Source organism: Tamandua tetradactyla, chromosome 5, assembly GCF_023851605.1.
Source record: "Tamandua tetradactyla isolate mTamTet1 chromosome 5, mTamTet1.pri, whole genome shotgun sequence".
Taxonomy (NCBI): Eukaryota; Metazoa; Chordata; class Mammalia; order Pilosa; family Myrmecophagidae; genus Tamandua; species Tamandua tetradactyla.
In genome coordinates, this window is record NC_135331.1 from 35,141,993 (window position 1) to 35,161,375 (window position 19,383).

At 40.3% G+C, this 19,383-nt stretch overlaps 1 protein-coding gene across 5 annotated transcripts in view; it reads left to right on the forward strand.

Moving 5' to 3' along the window:
* GRK3 (G protein-coupled receptor kinase 3) overlaps nt 1-19,383 on the forward strand; it is a 165,127-nt gene that overhangs the window by 47,374 nt on the left and 98,370 nt on the right. For 4 of the 5 annotated variants that reach the window (XM_077160690.1, XM_077160688.1, XM_077160691.1 and 1 more), the window contains exon 2: nt 5,760-5,836. In XM_077160690.1, the coding sequence (XP_077016805.1) occupies nt 5,773-5,836 (64 nt within the window). In that variant the 5' untranslated portion in view covers nt 5,760-5,772. Of the gene's footprint in view, nt 1-5,759; nt 5,837-19,383 lie in introns of those variants that run through there. The other variant, XM_077160692.1, reaches the window with a different exon arrangement.

Sequence of the window (19,383 nt, forward strand, 5' to 3'; positions counted from 1 at the left end):
CATGTCCTCCCTCAATTTATTGATTTGGTTTTTGAAGAGGTTTTCCATTTCTGTTCGTATATTCAGCATTAGTTGTCTCAGCTCCTGTATCTCATTTGAACTATTGGTTTGTTCCTTTGACTGGGCCATATTTTCAATTTTCCGAGCGTGATCCGTTATTTTCTGCTGGCATCTGGGCGTTTAATCAGATTTCCCTGGGTGTGAGACCCAGCAGGTTGAAAGATTTTTTTGTGAAATCTCTGGGCTCTGTTTTTCTTATCCTGCCCAGTAGGTGGCGCTTGTGGAGCTCGTGGCGCTCGTCTGTCTGCGGGTCCCACCAGTAAAAGATGCTGTGGCTCCTTTAACTTTGGAAAACTCTCACTGTGGGGGAGGGTCCCCAGCTGAAGCGGCTTCGGGGAGTGCCGATACGGATCTTCCAGCTGGCCCGGGAATCTGCGCGTGGAGGGGGGGTGCCGGCCACCGTGGCTTGGGGGAGTGCCGATCCGAATCTCCCAGCCGGCCCGGGAATCCGCGTGTGGGGAGGGTCGCCGGCCTCCGCGGCTTGGGGGAGTGCCGGTCCTAATCTCCCAGCTGGCCCGGGACGCCAAGCGTGGTGGGGGGGCGCCGGCCGCCGCGGATTGGGGAAGTGCCTATCCAACGTTCCCAACCGGACTGGGAAGCCATGTGTGTGGAAGGGACCCTGGTCGCCGGTCTCTGCGGCCTGGGGATCTCCGATCCAATTCTCCCAGCTGGTCCGGGTTGCCGCGCCTGGGGTTGAGCGCCAACCGCCGTGGCTTGAGGAGACCACCTGTCCAATTCTCCCAGCCGGCCCGGGACGGAGGGAGGGAGGGACTCCGGCTTCCAGGCGCCCCGGCCCGGGGAAGCGCGCGCCTCTCGGTGATCTCACCGCTGCGGATTCTCCCTGCCGGTTCAGCCGTTCCAGAATGGGGTACGCTGTCTTTTTGGTCTCTTTTGTGGCTCCGGGAGCTGTTCTATACCATTTCTATTTCTTTAGTAGCTGTTCTGGAGGAGTAACTAAGACCCGCGCTTCTTACTAAGCCGCCATCTTCTCCGGAAGTCTCAGGAAATGGCTTTTAAAAAGTGGAATTTAATAAGTTGCTAGTTTACAGTTCTAAGGCTCAGAAAATTTCCCAGTTAAAACAAGTCTATAGAAGTGTCCGATCTAAGGCATCCAGGGAAAGATAACTTGGTTCAAGAAGGCTGATGATGTTCAGCATTTCTCTCTCAGCTGGAAGGGCACATGATGAACATGGTGGTGTCTGCTGGCTTTCTTGTCACTCTACAAGAGGGACTCTCTCCAAAATGTTTCCTCTTTTAAAGGATTAATGTGTGTAGTCACAACACCATGGAAGCTATCTGATCAAAAGTTTACCGCCCACAACTGGATGGGTCACATCTCCATGGGAACAATTAGAATGCTCCCACCCAGCAATACTGAATGACGATTAAAGGGTATGGCTTTTCTGGGGTCCACCACAGATTCAAACCGGCACAACCAGCTTGACCTAATTAACATTTATTGACCAGTCCATTCAACACATAACTACCATATACATTCTGTTTAAGTCCCAACTGCCAAGAAAGAATATATTGTGTATCGTAAAACAGATTTTAAATGGACTAAAATCAGTCAAAGTATGTTCTCGGACCACCAGAGAATTGAAATAGAATTCAATAACAGCAAGATATTTGAAAATCTCCGTGTATTTGGAAATGAAGCAACATGTTCTAAATAACTAATAGGTCAGGGAAGAAATCTGAAGAGAAATTAGAAAATAATTTGAACTTAATGAAAATGAAAACAGAACATATCAATATCTGTGACATGGGGCGGGCCGCGGTGGCTCAGCGGGCAAAGCGCTTGCCTGCTATGCCGGAGGACCTCGGTTCGATCCCCGGCCCCAGCCCATGTAACAAAAACGGAGAAACAGAATACAATAAAACAAGAAAATGTTTAAAAATGTTTCCCTTTCTTCCTTCCTTCCTTCCTTCTATCCTTCCTTCCTTCTTTCTGTCTTTCCTTTAAAAAAAAAAAAAAAAAAAAAAAAAAAAAAAAATATCTGTGACATGCAGCTAAAGCAATACTCAAAGGAAGTTTTATAACTTTAAATGGCTATATAGTAAATAATTAATCCATTAATCTAAGTCTAAAAAGTTAGAAAAAAGAGCAAATTAATTCTAAAGAAATTTAGGATTTACTCTGTTAAGTAATTTAAGGGAATTAAATAACAAAGGTAAGAGTAGGTATCAGTGAAATATAAAAAGTACATACAGTAGACAAATAAATTAAACAAAAAACTCAAAGTCTATAAAATTGATAAAAATCTAATTAGACTAATCAAGGGTAAAAGAAAACACAGTTTAAGCAGTATAAGATATGATCAAAGAGCTGTCACTCAAATCCTATAAATATTATAAAATTATTAAGAAATATTACCACATTTTATGTCACTAGTCTGACTAATTTGATGGAAGGAACAATTTCCTTAAAAGATTCAAGTTAACAAAACTGATATAGGAAGAAATAGAAAATATGAATAGCCCTATATCTGCAAAAGAAATCAAATTTCTAATTTTAAATCCTTCCCACAAAGAAAATTTTGGGCTCAGATGAATTCTGTCAAATATTTAAGGAAGAATTAATATTATCTTACAACAACTGTCAGAAAGTAAAGAAGGGAATAATTCTGAACTTATTTTATGAGTTGCATTATCCTCATACCAAAACTTAGAGAAAGACATTAAAGAAAAGGACCTTAGAGATCAATATCCCTCATAGATCGTAAAATGCAAAATATTTGCAAATATTCAGAAATATTTAATAGTACATCACAACAAAATTAAGCTTATCAGAAGAATGTAGGATTGGTTTAACATTCAGAAATCCTTCAGTATAATTTAACTAATATTGACAATAAGGAAGAAAACCCATGCTATCATCTTAATGCATGAAGAAAAATGACATGTGACAAAATTCATCACTGATTTATGATAAAGTCTTACCAATTTGGCATGAAAGGGACCCTCCTCAACCTGGTAAAGGTCATCTTTGAAAACTTTACTCATTGTTTTCACTTGATTGTACTGCACACTCATTACTATTAAGATGGTCTCTTAAAGTCAATGTATAGATTCAACACAACCCCAACCATAGCCCCAGCAGGCTTTTTTGAAATCTACATGCTGATTTTAAAAATTTCACATAGAAATGCAAAGAACCAAGAATACCACCTTCAACCCCCCCAAAAAACAAAGCTGTAGACGTAATTTACCTGATTTCAAGATTTAGTACACACGTACAACAATCAGGATAGTGTGGAATTTGTGTCAGGTTAAGCAGTAGATCTGTCTAACATGATCATCTAGAGATTAACCCTCATGAGTGTTGAATTTCAACCACGTGCCAAGGTAATTCAATGGAGAAAGGATAGTTTCTTCAAAAAATGATACTGGAACAATGAGGCATTCTATGGGACTGAAATGAACCTTGATTTTTATCTTGCGCTGTACACAAAAATTAACCTGAAATGGATCTTAGACCTAAATTAAAGCTTCTAAAAGGAAATTTCGCTTCAATTCTTCATGACCTTGGAGTTATTGAAAGATTTCTTAGCACAGACTGCCCATCAAAGAAAACTGATAAATGGGACTCAAAATTAAATATTCTCTTAGACTCCTTGACGAAAATGTAGCAAGGAAGAAAATATTAGTATCATATAAACCTGAGTACTTGTTTCCAGGCTATAGAAAGACCTTTTACAACTCAGTGGTAAGACAAATTAATTAACAGGCAAAAGTTCTGAATAGACACTTCACAGAAAAAGATATATGAATTCCAAGAATCATGCGAAAGATGTTCAACATCATTATTCATGGTAGAAATGCAAATTAAAATCACAATGATGAACCACTATAAACCCATCAGAAAACTAAAATTAAAATACTGACAGACCAAATGTTGTCAAGGATGTGGAGCTACTGGAACTTTTGTACATTGTTGTGGGAGTTTAAAATGGCACAACCACTTTGGAATATAATTTGGCAGTTTATTATAAAGTTAAATATAATTTACCATCTGACCAGCAATTTTATTGCTAGGTGTTTAACCATGAAAAATGAAGACATATGTCCACAATGAGTGGACTGACGCACAGATATTTAAAGTAGCTTTATTCATAATAACCCTAAACTGGAAAAAACTCAAATAAATATGAGCAGATGAATGAGAAAACAAATTGTGGAAGAATCCTATAATGGCATACTATTCAGCAATAAAAAGGAACTAAATGTGTGTGCACACAGCAATATGGATAAAGCTCAAAAATATGATGTTGCACAAAAGAAGCCAAGACACAAAAGCCAGTGTCCTGCATTATTTTATTTATGTGGAATTTCTAGGACTGGAACAAGTAATCCATATTACCAGACAGCAGGAGAGAGAGAGAGAGACCACATCATGAAAACAAGAAGGTGAAATTACCGAAACCTGGAAGAGAAGACAGAGGCCAGCACATGCTGCCATGTGCCTTACCAGTGGCAGAGGAGCTTAGGATCACCAGCAGCCAGTCTTCCAGAAGAAAGCAGTGCCTTGATAATGACTTGACTTGTATATTTTCTCGGCCTAAAACTTTAAGCTAATGAATTCCCATTGTTCAAGATGAACCATTTCAAGGTATTTTCTTTAAGCAGCTTTGGAAACTAAAACAGTGTATATCAATTTATACCTCGACCATCAATGGATGATAGAGGTTCAATTTTATATTTTTTCTCTATAGAGATCAATTTTTAGGGGTTCGCCTATTAAATAATTCCACCTTTCCTTTTTTTTCCTGCCATGCCACTTTTATTACATGTCAGAGAACCATGTAGTGGGGTCAGTTCACATGCTCTCCATTCTATTTCATTCAACAATTTGTTTATCCTATCTAATTACTTTAGCTTTGTAATAAGCCCTAGTATCTTTTTTATTCTTGTTCTTCAGAAGAATTTTGGCTATTCTGGATCTTGTTTTTTTGTTTGTGTGTAAATTTTAAAACCAGCGTATCTGTTTCAATGTTTTATGAAAAATCCTGTTGAAATATCAGTGAATATCAGAGAATTACAGTGGTTTCATAGATAAATTTGGGTAGATGTTGCAGTTTCACAGTATTAAATCTTTCTGTTCATGAATATGGAAAATCTTTCCATTTATTTTCATTTTTTAAAGTCTCTCAAGTGAATTTGTAATTTTGCCCATAAAGTTCTTGTCCATATTCCACACAATTTATTTCAAAGCATTTGAATTTGTATTTTATATATATATATATATATAAGCTATTTTAAATTATGTTTTCTTGTGGTTTATTGTTGCTACAAGGAAAAATAATTGACTTTTGAATATTAATCCTGTATCCAGGTTATTTCTACTTTTGTTTTGTTTTAGAAAAGAAGTTTATTAATCTCAAGTCTCTGATAAACATAATTTTTCCATGTGTGTGTTCTTGCATGTGTTTTGGAGAGATGATGTTGAAGTTCTTAAGACATTTTTACAGTTGAGTCTTCACATGCAACTTTCACCCTGAGTTGCAGTGAGAAGGTAAGAGCTGGAGCTGTGAGACTTCCAGCTTTTTGCCTAGTCAGTCACACAGTCAAGGAAGTCTTCGAAAACGTCTCTTAAAAACTTATATCCTTGAAATAAACATCTGTATGTTTTTCACTTTAGGGATGGTTCCTCATGATTGAGACCATGTTGTTAAAAATGTGCTACTCTTGTCTTTCAGTATCAGGAGTGTGATGCAGAAGTATCTTCAGGAGAGACACGAAATAACCTTTGACAAGATTTTCAGTCAGAAAATAGGTAAGTCTTGCTTGTTCGTTTGGCGAACTGCAATGTCACAAGTGGTAATGGATGACAGTGGAGTCATGTATAAATGCTGCCCTTGCTACTTTATATGGTTTATAGCAAAAGCTGAGAATAAAGGAAATTTCATGTCATTAACAGGACTTAATGATTACTTGTCTTCCCAGCAGTATGTCTTGTGAATAAGCTCTTGGGAAACAAGTTTGTTTCTAGATTTTAATGCATTTTGTTGTCAGGAGATAGGTTGTCAAAATCAAAGGATTGGGTCCTCGATAACTGTTTTAGTTTCTTAGGCTGCTTAAAGCAAATGCCGAGATATGGTTTGGCTTGAGCAATGAGAATTCATTAGGTTACCGTTTTGAGGCTGAGAAAATGTCCAAATCAAGGCATCATCAAGGCAGTGCTTTCATCTGGAAGACTGGCTGCTGGTGGTCCTTGGCTCTTCTGCCAGTGGCGAGGCACATGGCGGCATCTGTTGATCTCTCCCTTGGTTCCATGGCTTACTATCTCTGTTGCTTGTTTTTTCTCTCTCTATTTATTCTGTTTATGAAGTACTCCAGTAACAGCAATAAGACCCATCCGAATGAGGTAGATCACACCCTAACTGAAGTAGCCTCATCAAAATATCCTACTCACAATGGTTAAATACCCACAGGAATGGATTAGATTGAAAAACAGGTTTTTCTGGGGTACATACAATGTCAAGCCACCACAGTAACCAGGAAGAAGTTTTTTCTATGTGGAGCCTCAGTAAAGCTCACTTGAGATCTTCAGCTTCCCTTGTTGCTGTTTTATTCTCTGTTATCACAGGGAGTTGGCCTGTGTCTTCATAAAAAATATTCTACTCTTAAGGCTGGCCCTTGTCTTCCAGAGCTGGGGGCTGGATTGATCTTGTCTGCTTTCACAATTTACGGGTTCTTTGTGCCATCCTTACCCCCATGGCTTCATTCACGTACATCCCAGGCCGCGGGACTCCCATTGAGGTCTAGGACCAGTCAGCCCTGACTGATGCCCAGCTCTGCCTGCTGCCAGTCTCAGCCTGTGCAGGTGTGTTGAGTTGGGTGCCGTGCAGTCCCCTGGTGATTAGTGGATGGAGAGCTCATGCAGAGTGACTAAAAATTGCTTTCATGTGCTGTCTTGAGGCCTATGAAGAAAGGAATATTATGTTCCCAGCTGCCTTCTAAAAGGCTGGCAGTCAGTTTAAAAGTGACTGCCAGCTGGGTCAGATAAGAGCTGTGGTGTACATACATTTTCTTTCTTTCTTTTTTTTTTTTGTTCCCACAAAACAGCTCTTACTATCCAGAAATTTTCTAAACAATATGTTGTTCTCAGCCAGGGGAGAATTCATCATTTGGCCTGCCATCTAGCTATATTATTAATCTGCTCATAGTGATATGATAAATAAATACTTCTAGGACTTTTATATGAATTCAGCATAGCCAAATATGAGAAAATTAGATGCTCCTTTCTTTGCACCATGCTTGCCTCCCACAGTTACTTAGATGGTTTGCTGAGGTATTGTGCGTTGTAGTTTTTAAATTGCTTTATTGCTCAGGGGAATTGCTTTATTTAAATTCCAAGAAATTAAGATCTGAGGGGAATTACTTTATTTAAATTCCAAGAAATTATGATCTTATTAAAGTTCCTTAGTCCTCTACTTCCATATGTAGTCTTATTTCCATGATTAACAGGCATAGACTGGATAGGTCCCTATAAGATGTGGTTCTTAGAGACCCTTCTGGGTTGTGCTTTTCATTTATAGACCAGGAGAAGTAGGCACTGGGAGGTGAAGTGATTTGGGATTCTCAGATCCCCTTCCTTTCCGAAACTCTGATAATTCTTTAAAGGCTATTGGAGAGGAAACTGTAAATATAGAATGTAACTGTGGAGGGTCACCCAATAAGAACCAGATAGATTTTTTTTTAGAAAGACTTATGATGCTCCTTTTTATTTAAGTACAGTAAGTAAAATAGAAACCAGTGCAGAAAGTCTTTGGATATATTTTTCTTAACCATTTCTTACCTAGTTTTAGGAAGTTATCAGTCTTTTAAGGCTTTTTTCATTAGATGCAGCTTCTATGATAACTCAGAAGTGCTATGATAGACAGATGGTGAGACATGGAGAAGAATAGGAAGTGTGATCTGTCCATCCTGTGGGAACAGTTTGTGGACGGATGGTGGCCTTTAGCCACATATTGGCATTTCATCCTGATCAGCAGCATTGGATTGGGGAGCGGATGAGTTAAAAGTATTTGACTCTCTCCTCATTTGTTATTTCCACTTCTCAGGATTTCCATGGTGTTTGATTGTCATCTACATAAAGGCTCTCCATTGCTTCAGAATTTGTACTAAATAAAGAGAATAAACACCTTGAGAAAGACAGAGAGAAACTCCTTATCTTTAGGAGAGAAGGGAAGAAGGAATTATTTATCTATTATTGATTTTTTAAAATTTATTTTCCTGTAGCTTTACTGAGATATATTTCATGTACTATAAAATTTACCCATTTAAGGTATAGTGTTCAGCGTTTTTTAGTATATTCACTGCTTTGTGTAACCGCGACCACAATGTAAATTTTAGAATATTTCCAACATCCCCGAAACTAATCCCATGCTGATTAAGTCAGGCATTCCACACCCCTCCCCTTGTACCCCACGCTACTCCAAAAACCAGTCGTTGTGAATTTGCCTGTTCTCGTCGTTTTACATAAATGGGATCATAAACATTCTTTGGTGATGGGTTTCTTTCACTTGGCTTAACGTTATCACCCGTGTCGTAGCATGTGTCAGTTCTTCATTCATTCCTATTGCTGAACAATGTGCCGTTGTATGACACTGCGTTTTATTATCCATTCATTGCTTGGTAGGCTTTTAGGTTATTTTAACTTTTTGGCTATTTTGAATAATACTGCTATGAAAGGAAGGGCTATGTTCGCATATTAGGTCCCTGGTATGAAGGTGTAGCTGGCATGCTGTGACAATCTTGGTTTCCCCAGCAGCTCTGATTCCGATTTCTGACCTGCGTTTAGGGTCCTTTCTTCCATCGTCTTTCTGTTTCTCTCTCTCTTCACTCAACCCCCTGCCCTGTTCCCCCCACCCCACCTGCTCCCAAAACATAAATTCCCAAAACATGTCTTTTCTATTGTTTGACCCTGGCCTTGGAGCCTTTAGTCTAAGCCCCTCAGTTACGTCTTAGCTTCCAGCCTGCACAGATTTTTCCCCAGAGCGGCTCCAGCGGGCAGTGATGATATGCAAATTTTATCTCAACAAAGTTGTTAAAAATTAAAAAAAAAAATTTTTTTTAAGGAAAGAAATAAACCCTTTTCCCTAATATGTAAGTTTGGAGCAGGGCAGGAGTTGTTGAGTGTGAACTTGGAAGGTCGCAGGAAAGAATACTGACTGATTGTGGGGTGGGGAAGGAGTGCAAGGAAAGCACACTGCATGCAAACCCGTGCTCATGTTTTGACACAGCTACCTTTTGTTCCCTTGTGTCCAGTGGGCGCCTCCTTCCGCTTTTTGCCCTGTAGCATTTTCAGTTTCTTAGTGGTATCAGGATGGAAGGTGGGCTGAGGTAGGAGTTTAGTTGTCTGACTCTCCAGTTCTTCTTTCCAGCTTCCTATTTCAGCCTGTTTTTTCCCATCTGTTCCACTGGCCCCTTTTTTCTCTGGCTGTCTCCATGTGTTACCTCCTAACTTGTTTACCTACTTTCTCTTTTTCCCCATCTCCTCGTGCTTCCCCGTGGTTCTCTTGTTTCCTTCTCACCCCTGTCCTCCTCCTCCCATCTCTTTGCCTCTCTCTCCATTCCTTACCAATTTATCTCCAGTGCAGGAGGGTTTTGGGGGGCTGACCTCCAGTGTGTGCTCCAGCACACTTGTAAATTCAGCTGTATTTTGTGAAATGAAAAAATGTAGAATTCTTTTCTTTGCTTGGCCTCTGAGTCTTTACTGAGATACTGGGCGATGGGCAGATCTGTTGGCTACACCTTGCACTGGTCAACATTTCATTGGTTTCTGTATCTGTGAAAATGAGGATAATCGTAGTATCTACTTCATGAGGCTCTTGTGAGGATTCAGCAGGTAATGTGTGGGGCCTAATGCAAAGGTTGTTTCTCACAGCTGCTCAGTGAATGAAAGCTCTTAAATGAAATTGTTTACTATGGAAATTTTCATAGTCCAAAGTAGACTCGAATAATGAACCCCTGTAAATGCATCACCCAGAATAATATTTTTCTATACTTTGTTCATCCCCTTTTTGTAGGTTGCTGAAATATCTTAAAGCAGTTAGCAAACTCCTCATTGCATTTCAGCCCCTAAATGGATCTTTAAAAAGACCACAGTTTTCTCATGTAATCACATATCTGATTTCCCAGCAACAAAATTCATGTTGATTCTTAGTATACTTTAATACTGAGTCTGTAGTTACATTTTTCTGATTATCTCAAAAATGTTGAGATAATCAGAAACTGTTGGTTTTGTTGAATTACTGTCCAAATGCTGTCATTGTAATTAACGTCTCTTTCAACCTGTACCAGTCTCCCTGCTCCTCCTACCCACCTCCCCGGATACCAGTTGTGTTGATTCCTCATTTTCTGGTGGTGATGGTGGTGGTACCCATTGAAGGAAAGGGTCACTTGTATTAGAATGTCATGGTTCTGGACTTCCAGTGTGCTTCTTCATAGTTCATTTAGATTGTACCTCTCCTTCTCATATTTCTTAACACTGAAAGGTCTAGATTAAATTTAGGTTCGACTTTGTTGGCAAGAGTACCTCGTAGGTGCCAGTGTGTCCTTCCTATCAGAAGGCACATGGTGTGTAGTCATGTCTCCAGAGTGCACTCAGGTGTGGCAGGGCATCAAGTTCCTCGTCAAGCTTTCATTTACTGGTGTGGTTTTCTTCACATTGACAGTAGTTGCCCAAATCAATTATTTTATTAGGTAGTGGCAACATAGTGTTTTTTCTAATTGTGTTATTCCTTCTGCAACGATTAGCTGGAATTCTTCTTTCAGGAAGAGCTCTGGCCCATCCGCTAGGGCTACCTGGATGCCTTTAAATAAAGTGCATGTGGGAAGGACAGGTGTGACCTTACTCCCTGGCTTAGTCCTGGGAGTAACATGGCAAGAAGAGATTCTGCAGATATAACCAAGACTGTTATCCGGATCGGCTTAACCTAAACACGTGAGCCCTTGGAAAGCAGAGTGATTCCTCAGGCCGATGGCAGGAGAGGAAGTCAGAGAGATTTGAAGCACATGAGGGTGCTTCAAACAGCAAATCTGCTGTGGCTGGCTTTGCTGGTGGCAGCAAGGAAGCAGGGAGCTCAGTCCCACAGCCACTAGGAACTGAGATCTGCCCATAACTTCAACAAGCGTGGAAGCAGTTTCCTCCCTGGGGCCTCCAGAGAAGAGTCCACGCTGGCCGACATTTGGTTTTGGCTTTGTGAAACCCTCGGCAGAGAATCAAGTCCAGGCCACTCAGATTTCTGACCTTCAGAACTGTGAGATAATAATTGAATGTTGTTTTTAAGTCATTGAGCTTGTAGTAATTTGTTTCACATCAACAGAAAACTAATACAGCAGGATAAGTGCTTAATTCTTTCTAATTGCCAATTTTCAGAATGAAGAAGTTACATGACATCTGCTTTTATCCTCCCCATCATTTTATAGGACTTGTATGCTTTAATGGATACCAATTATGTTGATTCCTAATTTTCTGTAAGTAAAGCTTACGTAATTAGATATTGACATAGTATTCTTGGTTTGGCTCATTGAAAGAATGGTTTTAAAACGATGCTGGTTGTTGAGTGCACGGGTGGTTCAGTGGTAGAATACTCACCTTCCATGTGGGTTTGATTCACAGACCATGCATCTAAAAAAAAAAGATACTAGTTATTGAAGAGTCAGTAAGTTGAATTTATCAGTTACGGTTAAGATTATTTCGTTACTATTTTCCTGCTATAAAATATATTGAAATTATAATTTTATCATATGCAAGTTGAGGCACATGGCATTTGATAAATTCCATCTGTGTCTGTTGACAATCCATTTAACTCCTCTGTCTGCGTATTCTCTCTTATTAAATGAGGATATTTCAAATTACAAGGAGACTCCAAAATAGATACTTAATACATGAGGTATGCAAATGTTATTCTCATGTATAAAGAGCATCATGATTAACGTAATATTACATCAGATATTGGCAAGGAAGACATTTCATTTTGTAACACTGAATTCCGAGCTTAATCCAGAGTTCGAATATTAATCCTTTTGAATTTATGTGAAATATTGTTGGTGTCTGAAATGCGATTTTTGGCAAGAAAAAATTATTTCAATTTTTACCTTTAAAAAAACAGCTTTATTAAGGTATAAATTAACATGCCATAATAGTCACCCATTGTAAGAGTATAATTTAATTATTTTTTTTGTTAAATTTACAGTTGTAGAACCATCACCACAACTCAATTTTAGAACATTTCCACACCCCAAAAAGATCCCCCGTGCCCATTTGCAGTCCTTCCCTTTTCCCTCCACAGCCCTAGGCAACTGCTAGCTCCCTTCTGTCTCTATAGATTTGCCTTTTTTGGAAGTTTCATGTAAATGGAATTGTACCTTATGTGGTCTTTTGTGTCTCACTTCTTTCACTTAGAATAAGGTTTTTGAGGCTCATCTGTGTTGTGTGCAACCAGACTTCATTCCGTTGTGTGCTGAATAGCATTCCTTATACGGCCAGATCACATTTTGTTTACCCCTTCATCAAGTTGATGGACATTTGGGTTGTTTCCACTTTTTGTCTATTGCAATTATTTGAACATTTGTATGTGAATCTGGATGTATGTTTTCATTTGCCTTGGGCAAATACCTAGGAGTAGAAATTGCTGGGCTGTATAGTTAAGTCCATGTCTCACATTTTAAGAAATTACCAAATTGTTTTCCAAAGTGGCTGTACTATTTTATATTTACGTCAACAATTTATTAGAGTTTGGGATTCTTCACATTCTCATTAACCCTTGTCTATCTCTTTAATTACAGCCATTCTAGTGGATTTAACGTGGTATGTTATGGTGGTTTTAACTTTATTTCCCTCACAGTTCATGATACCGAACTTGTTTGTGCTTATTAGCCATTTGCATATCTTTTTTGATAAAATGGTTATTCGCATCTTCTGCCCATTTAAAAAATTGGTTTGTCTTAGGATACAGGGTATCATATATAATTTACACGTATTTTCTCCCAAGGTGGTGGTTTTTCATTTCCTTAATGTGACTTCCAAAGTGCACAAAGCTTTAATTTTGATGAAGTCCAACTTAAACATTTCTTTCTTTTATGAATCATGCTTTTAGTGTCATATCTAAGAACCTAACTGAAATACGCAAAGCTTTTCTTCTGTGTTTCTTCAAGCAATGTTTTTGCTTTAACTAAGTTTGGGTCTCTGACCTATTTTGGTATAACTTTTGTCCTTTATGAGGGTTGGAAAGGTTTCTCCCAGTATATCCTCAACTAATCTTCCTAGCCTTTTACTCTTCTCTTCTCCTTAGGACACCAGTGATTCTTATATTTTGTGCTTTGTTTTGTCCATTTCCTTTTTTTATTTTGTTTTTTCTTTTCTATTCTTTCAAATTCCTCTTTATGCTCTTCTAATGTCTCCTTGGTCTCCTTTACATCATTAGCCACCCACTTATTTTATTTAGTAGAGTTGTATGAACATCTTTGTTTAGTTGTTTCAATGTCTGTCTCTCCTCCGGTGTTTTAATTTGGTTGTTAGGCAGGGCTATCTCTGTTTGCATCATGCTATGCTTAGTGATCTTCTGCTGTCCTCGTGGCATGTAAACATCTGATGGGTTTACTTTGGAAGTTGATTTCCCTCAGTAGTCTAAAGCCTTGTATCTGCAGGATGGATGTGGAGCAGGATGCAGGGCCCCGGGCGGGGCACGATAGTGCCATGATGTTGCAGTGCAGGTATAGGTGCCGGTTGGAGAGGCTATGCTGGTGTCTGTGAGTGTGGGTGCCCGGTGGTGGGGAGAATGTGGCTGTGCAGGTGCACAGGTCTCGGGGGCGGGGCCTGGTGTGCGCTGGTCTAGGGCACAGGCCCTTTCTGGGCATGTGCAGAGCTCAGGGCATCGGGTCGGTGTTGTGTGTGCGTGAGCCGGGGGCGGATGTGCCCTGGCTGTGCAGGTCAGCGCTTGCCTAGAGCTGGGGGTTGTGACTGGGGGCCGTACTCATGCACAGATTTGGGAGAGCGTAAACTGATGTACATGTGTGCAGAACTCATTGGCAGCAGGGTGCGGTTGCATGACTGTGTGGGCTGGGGGTGGCCGCAGCCTTTATGCACTGTCCACCATCTACAGGGGGCCTGGCTGGGAGGTAGGACTTGGGTGAGACTGCACTTTTGCAGGAGAGGTGGACTGGACTGGGGTAGGGGTGTCGGTGCTTGGGGTTGGGTTTTGGGGTTTTGGGATGGGTACATGTGGGAAGGGTTGGTGGGACAGGAGAACTTGGAGCACAGTGTGGGGGCGGTGATGGGGTTCAGTTGCATGGGGTTCGGGCTGAGTCGCAGGTTGTGGGACTGTGCTGGTGAGGGTAGCGTGTTCAGGGAATGTGGCTTGGCTTACTTCCTAGTCCCCATCTCCCCATGTCCCCCTCCGTGCACACTTTAGGGCTCTGGGCTTCCATGTTAGGCTGTTTGCACCAGCCAGAGGGTCTCTGGTTCTCTGCTTCTCAGCTCCTCAGCTTTGCAATCTGGACCACCCTATGTGGTACAGAAGACTCTCCCAGGTCTCTTACACCCTGGAATCACCATCTCAGTGGCCCTCCCGTCCCTTCTCTAGCTGTTCCTTGGAGCAGGGTTGAAGTTGATCTGTCCTGTTCCCACCATCTTTTGGGTATTATGTGAGGTTAGGGTCTGAATTAATCTTTTCACATGTGAATATGCTATTGTTTCAGCACGGTTTGTTGAAATGATTACCCTTTCCCCAATGAATTGTCTAGGCACCTTTGCTGAAAGTTAATTGACCATAAGGGAAGGGGCTTATTTCTGGACTCATAATTCTGTTCCATTTATCTAAATGTCTGTCCTTAAGCCTGTTCTGTACTGTCTTGATTACTGTAGCTGTATTGTAAGTTTTGAAATCAGGGAGTAAAAATTCTTCCAATTTGTTTTTCTTTTTCAAAAGTGATTTTGGCTATTCTGGGTTCTTAGTATTTCTACATGAATTTCAGATCAGTTTTTCAACTTGTGCAAAAATTCTGCTGGACTTTTAATAGGGGTCATAATATGGACTCTGGAGATCAACTTGGGGTTCATTGACATCAAACCAATACTCAGTCTTCCGATCTGTGAGGGTGAGATGTCTCTCTTCCTGTTTAGGTCTTCTTTGATTTCTCTCGGCAGCGTTTTGTAGTTTTCACTCTTGTCTGCTTTGTTGAGTTTTCCAAAGTATTTTCATCTATTTGATGCTCCTCTAAATGGAATTATTTTCTCAATTTTGCTTTTGATTGTTCATTGTTAGTACATAGAAATAGAGTGAGTTTTTGTATCTTGACTGTTTCAGTTTGCTAAAGCTGCTGGCATTCAGTATACCAGAAATGGATTGATCTTATAAAGCCGTCCTGACGTCTGCTGCTCCTTATCTCCCGGGCTTCGTTGCTTTCAGCTTCTGGTTCCAGTGGCCTCCTCTCTGAGCTTCTGTCTTTCTCCAGGCATCTCCAGACATCTGCGTCTGAGTTTTCTGCAAAATGTCCCCCTCTTACAGGACTCCAGTAAATGGATTAGGGCCCACTTTGAATGGGTGAGGTTTGATTAGGTTGGAAACAACCTAATCAAAAGGTCCCACTCACAATAGGTCTGTACCCACAAATTGGACTAGAGGAACAAGGCTTTTCTGGGGTGCCTAGCAGTTTCAGACCAGCACGTTGATCTTGCTGATGGTTTATTAGGTCCATCGTTTTTTGGGATTCCTTAGGCTTTCCTATGTAAAATGTCCTGTTGTCTGTGAATAAAAACAGTTTTACTTCTTTCCAACATGGATATGCCTTTTATTTATTTATTTTTCAGCATTTACTTTTCACTTTTATTTCTTAAATATGTTTTATGTTGGTCTGAGATTAAATTATATCTTCATTATAAACTCTGAATCAAAGACTGGGGTTAAATTTTAGCAAATTGAGCACTTTTCCATATGGTTGTGGAGAGCAGAACCTTAACATGGGAACCGGTTTCTCTCTGTTCTCCCCTTTGTTGGAAAGTGTTTGTTTCTGTCACGGTGAAGGGCCTCACCCAGACAAAAGCCCCCAGATCGACTGTCTCCAAGCCAGGTTCTCACCCTCTGTTATCTTCAGAACTTTCTGCAGCCCGGAGCAAACAACCATTACAAAGAAAAACCTGGGGCCCCAAACAATTGTGCATCAATTAGTCATGCCTTTGTGGAGACTTTTAGTGACGGAAGGAGTTAAAGATCCATTTAAAATTTCAAATAACAGAGATAAACACTTGACTAAGCACAGCTAATTGGATTTTTCCATCAAAAAGGCGGTGTTGCAACATGCAGCAAGTGGTGAGGAAAACCTAAAGTAAATTACTACTACTGATTCTGCAGTTTCAACTGGCCTTTTTAATAAAAATGCAGTCCAGAGAGGAAACTGGGGACAGGGGAGAAGCTGGTACTTTAAAACTTACTGACAAGGCACCCTTCTCATCTGACTTTATTGTCAGCGTTGGATTAAGCAGGTCTGGGTATTAGTTCCTATTGGTAGAGTCTGCTCAAGCTACGTAGACACCAACTGCCCCTGCAGCCAGCCTCTGCCGCTGTGGACATCTGGGACACTAGAAGGATTCAGGGTAGAAGGCGGCTTTCAAGAGGATGAAGGGGCTAAAGCAGTTCTACTAGAAAATTTAGGTGCCTTTTCAAAATACAGTTTATCACTGCTGGTTCTCCTTTCTGAAGTCATCTTTCACGTTTGAAGAGCAGCCATAAGTTTTACTTCCAAAAAAAAAAAAAATCTAGAAAAGCAGCATTTTACTGGAAAAAGAAGTACTTTAACATTTGCTAGAGTTATAGGAATGCTGGGATCTGATGTAGACACCAGGCTTGCAGGCTGGCACGTAGAGCTATGATCTTTAAAAATTTTGTATCTGATGTACCCTGAGCTGTTCTGATCCCATGGTTGATAGGAATTACTGTTAGTTTAAGACAATAAAGGCTACCTCTGTGCTGAACAGTGCACTGAGGGCCTTATATGTTCGGTGATATAATGTGACCAAGTTTGCCTCTTTGGAAGAGGTGAAGTGAGGATTTGATGCCCTGCTCTTCAGGACAGTATTAACTGCTTATCTAGCCAAGAAAAGTTAATGCAAAAATTAGCGAGCATATGGGGTGACTTTGTTTTTTTAAATTAGCAAATCGACTATGCAATTCCTATTCAATGCATAATGACTCTAAAATTTAGAATTTGGGGCCAGTGCCCAAAGAGCTCCCTGTCCGTGGTCTGTTTTATGTGCTCTGCAGAATGAATCATTCACATTCCAAGTGCATTTTGGCTGCTTCACTGGGAATCCCTCATTAAACAAAAAGGTGGGTGCGGAAGACCAAGAGAGAGAGTGTCAGGCCACAGAGTCCTTTCCGTCTCCAAACTGCCCACCTAGCAAAAGACGAGTAGCAAAGAGTGTATGTGAAACTGACAGTCTTCTGGCGTCGCAGTGCTGAACAGTTGTTAAATGTCCCTGAGTCTCTAAGATTCATGAAAAGGGCCGCTGGCTATTTTTCAGAGGCATGAATTTAAACCCCAAGGCAATTATGGGGAAACTCCAGTCTTGGTCAAGCGGTAGGTCTAACTGATGAGCCAGCACCTGCACCGAAACTTACTCGCTGCCTCCCTGCCAGGTCTCACTTATTTTAGGATAATAATTATATGTGCTAGCAATATAAACAAGTGTGGGATCTCAGTATATATTGCTAGAGGATGCCAGGGATGTGTTAAGTATCATACTGGCAGTTTTCCAGATGCTTTTTTTTAATTAGAGAAGTTGTGGATTTACAGAACAGTCATGCATAAAATACAGGATTCCCATATACCACCGCGCCACCCACACTTGCATTGGTGTGGAAAGTTGGTTACCATTGGTAATTCTTTTTTTGTAATTCTACCATTTTTTAGCAGTAGTTAAATTTGTTTCAATTCATCAAAGATTATTAAAGTAGTACTATTATAGTTGTCCATAGTTTATGTATAGGTGTTTTTCCCCTATTCATGACATTTTTTCATGCATGCTTTTATTTTATTACTCACCCATTCATACACTGAATAACGGGGGTGACTCTAGGTTTTTACAGTCACACGGCCACACAATAAAACCTATATAGTTATACAATCATTATCAAAGATCAAGGCTACTGAATTACAGGTCAGCAATTTCAGGTATTTACGTCGAGATGTTCTAATACACTAGAAACTAAAAAGAGATATCTGTACAGTGAGGCGGTGGTCATAATCATTTGTTAAAGCCTAATTTCTCAGTATTTCTCAAATACCTCTTCCCTCTCATTTGATCATTTGCTGAATCTTCAGGGATTTCTGAGCAATGACCGTTCTAACTTTGTGCTGACGTGGGCGCTAACCTTATGGGGTAGAGGAATGAAGCTGGTTGATGTTCTTGGAGAGACTGGTACCTCTAGGTTTCAGGGCTTACCTGCCATACGAATAACATGGAGGCCTGAAGTTTCTGAAAACGTAAACTAACCAAGAAAAACTCTGATGGAATCTTAGATAGAGCCCAGGGTGTTCTTGGGGCGCTCAGGAATAATTAGTTAGGACTTGGCATGCTGTGGCAATTTTGCAATATCTGGCTGAAGCTTGTGTAAGAGTGACCTCCAGAATAACCTCTTGACTCTATTTGAATTCTCTGAGCCACTGAAACTTTGTTTTGTTTCATTTCTTTACTCCTCTTTTGGTCAAGAAGATATTCTCAACCCCAGGATGGCAGGGCCAGCATCATCCCTGGGAGTCTGGTCCCATGTTGCCAGGGAGACTTACACCCCTGGGAGTCATGCCCCACATAGGAGGGGGGGTCGTGAATTTATTTGCAGAGTTGGCTTAGAGTGAGAGGCTGCAGCTGAGCCATGAAAGAGGTTCTCTGGGGGTGACTCTTAGGCATAATTATACGTAGGCTTAGCTTCTCCTTTGCAGGAATAAGTTTCATAAGGGCAGGCTTCAAGGCCGGGGACTTTTGGCTTTTTAAATTGGGAGTCCCAAATGCTTGAGAGACTATCAGGAATTCCCCAGGTGGGAAAGTTTAATAGTTCCACATTTTTCCACAATCCCTCAAGGGGATTTTGCAAATATTTTTTTATTATCTGCTAAAAATACTCTGGAGTGTTTCAGGGTATTACATTAACCTGTAGAGAATAACAAGATCTCTTTCCCTATTCTGCATTCTATGTATTAGATGGTTTAAATAAACTGACCAGTCAGGTTAAATTAGATAGCTTGCCACAGAAAATTTGAATTTTAGACAAAATAACCATCTCTTTCTTTGGTCTCACACAGAAGGTGAAGTTTTAA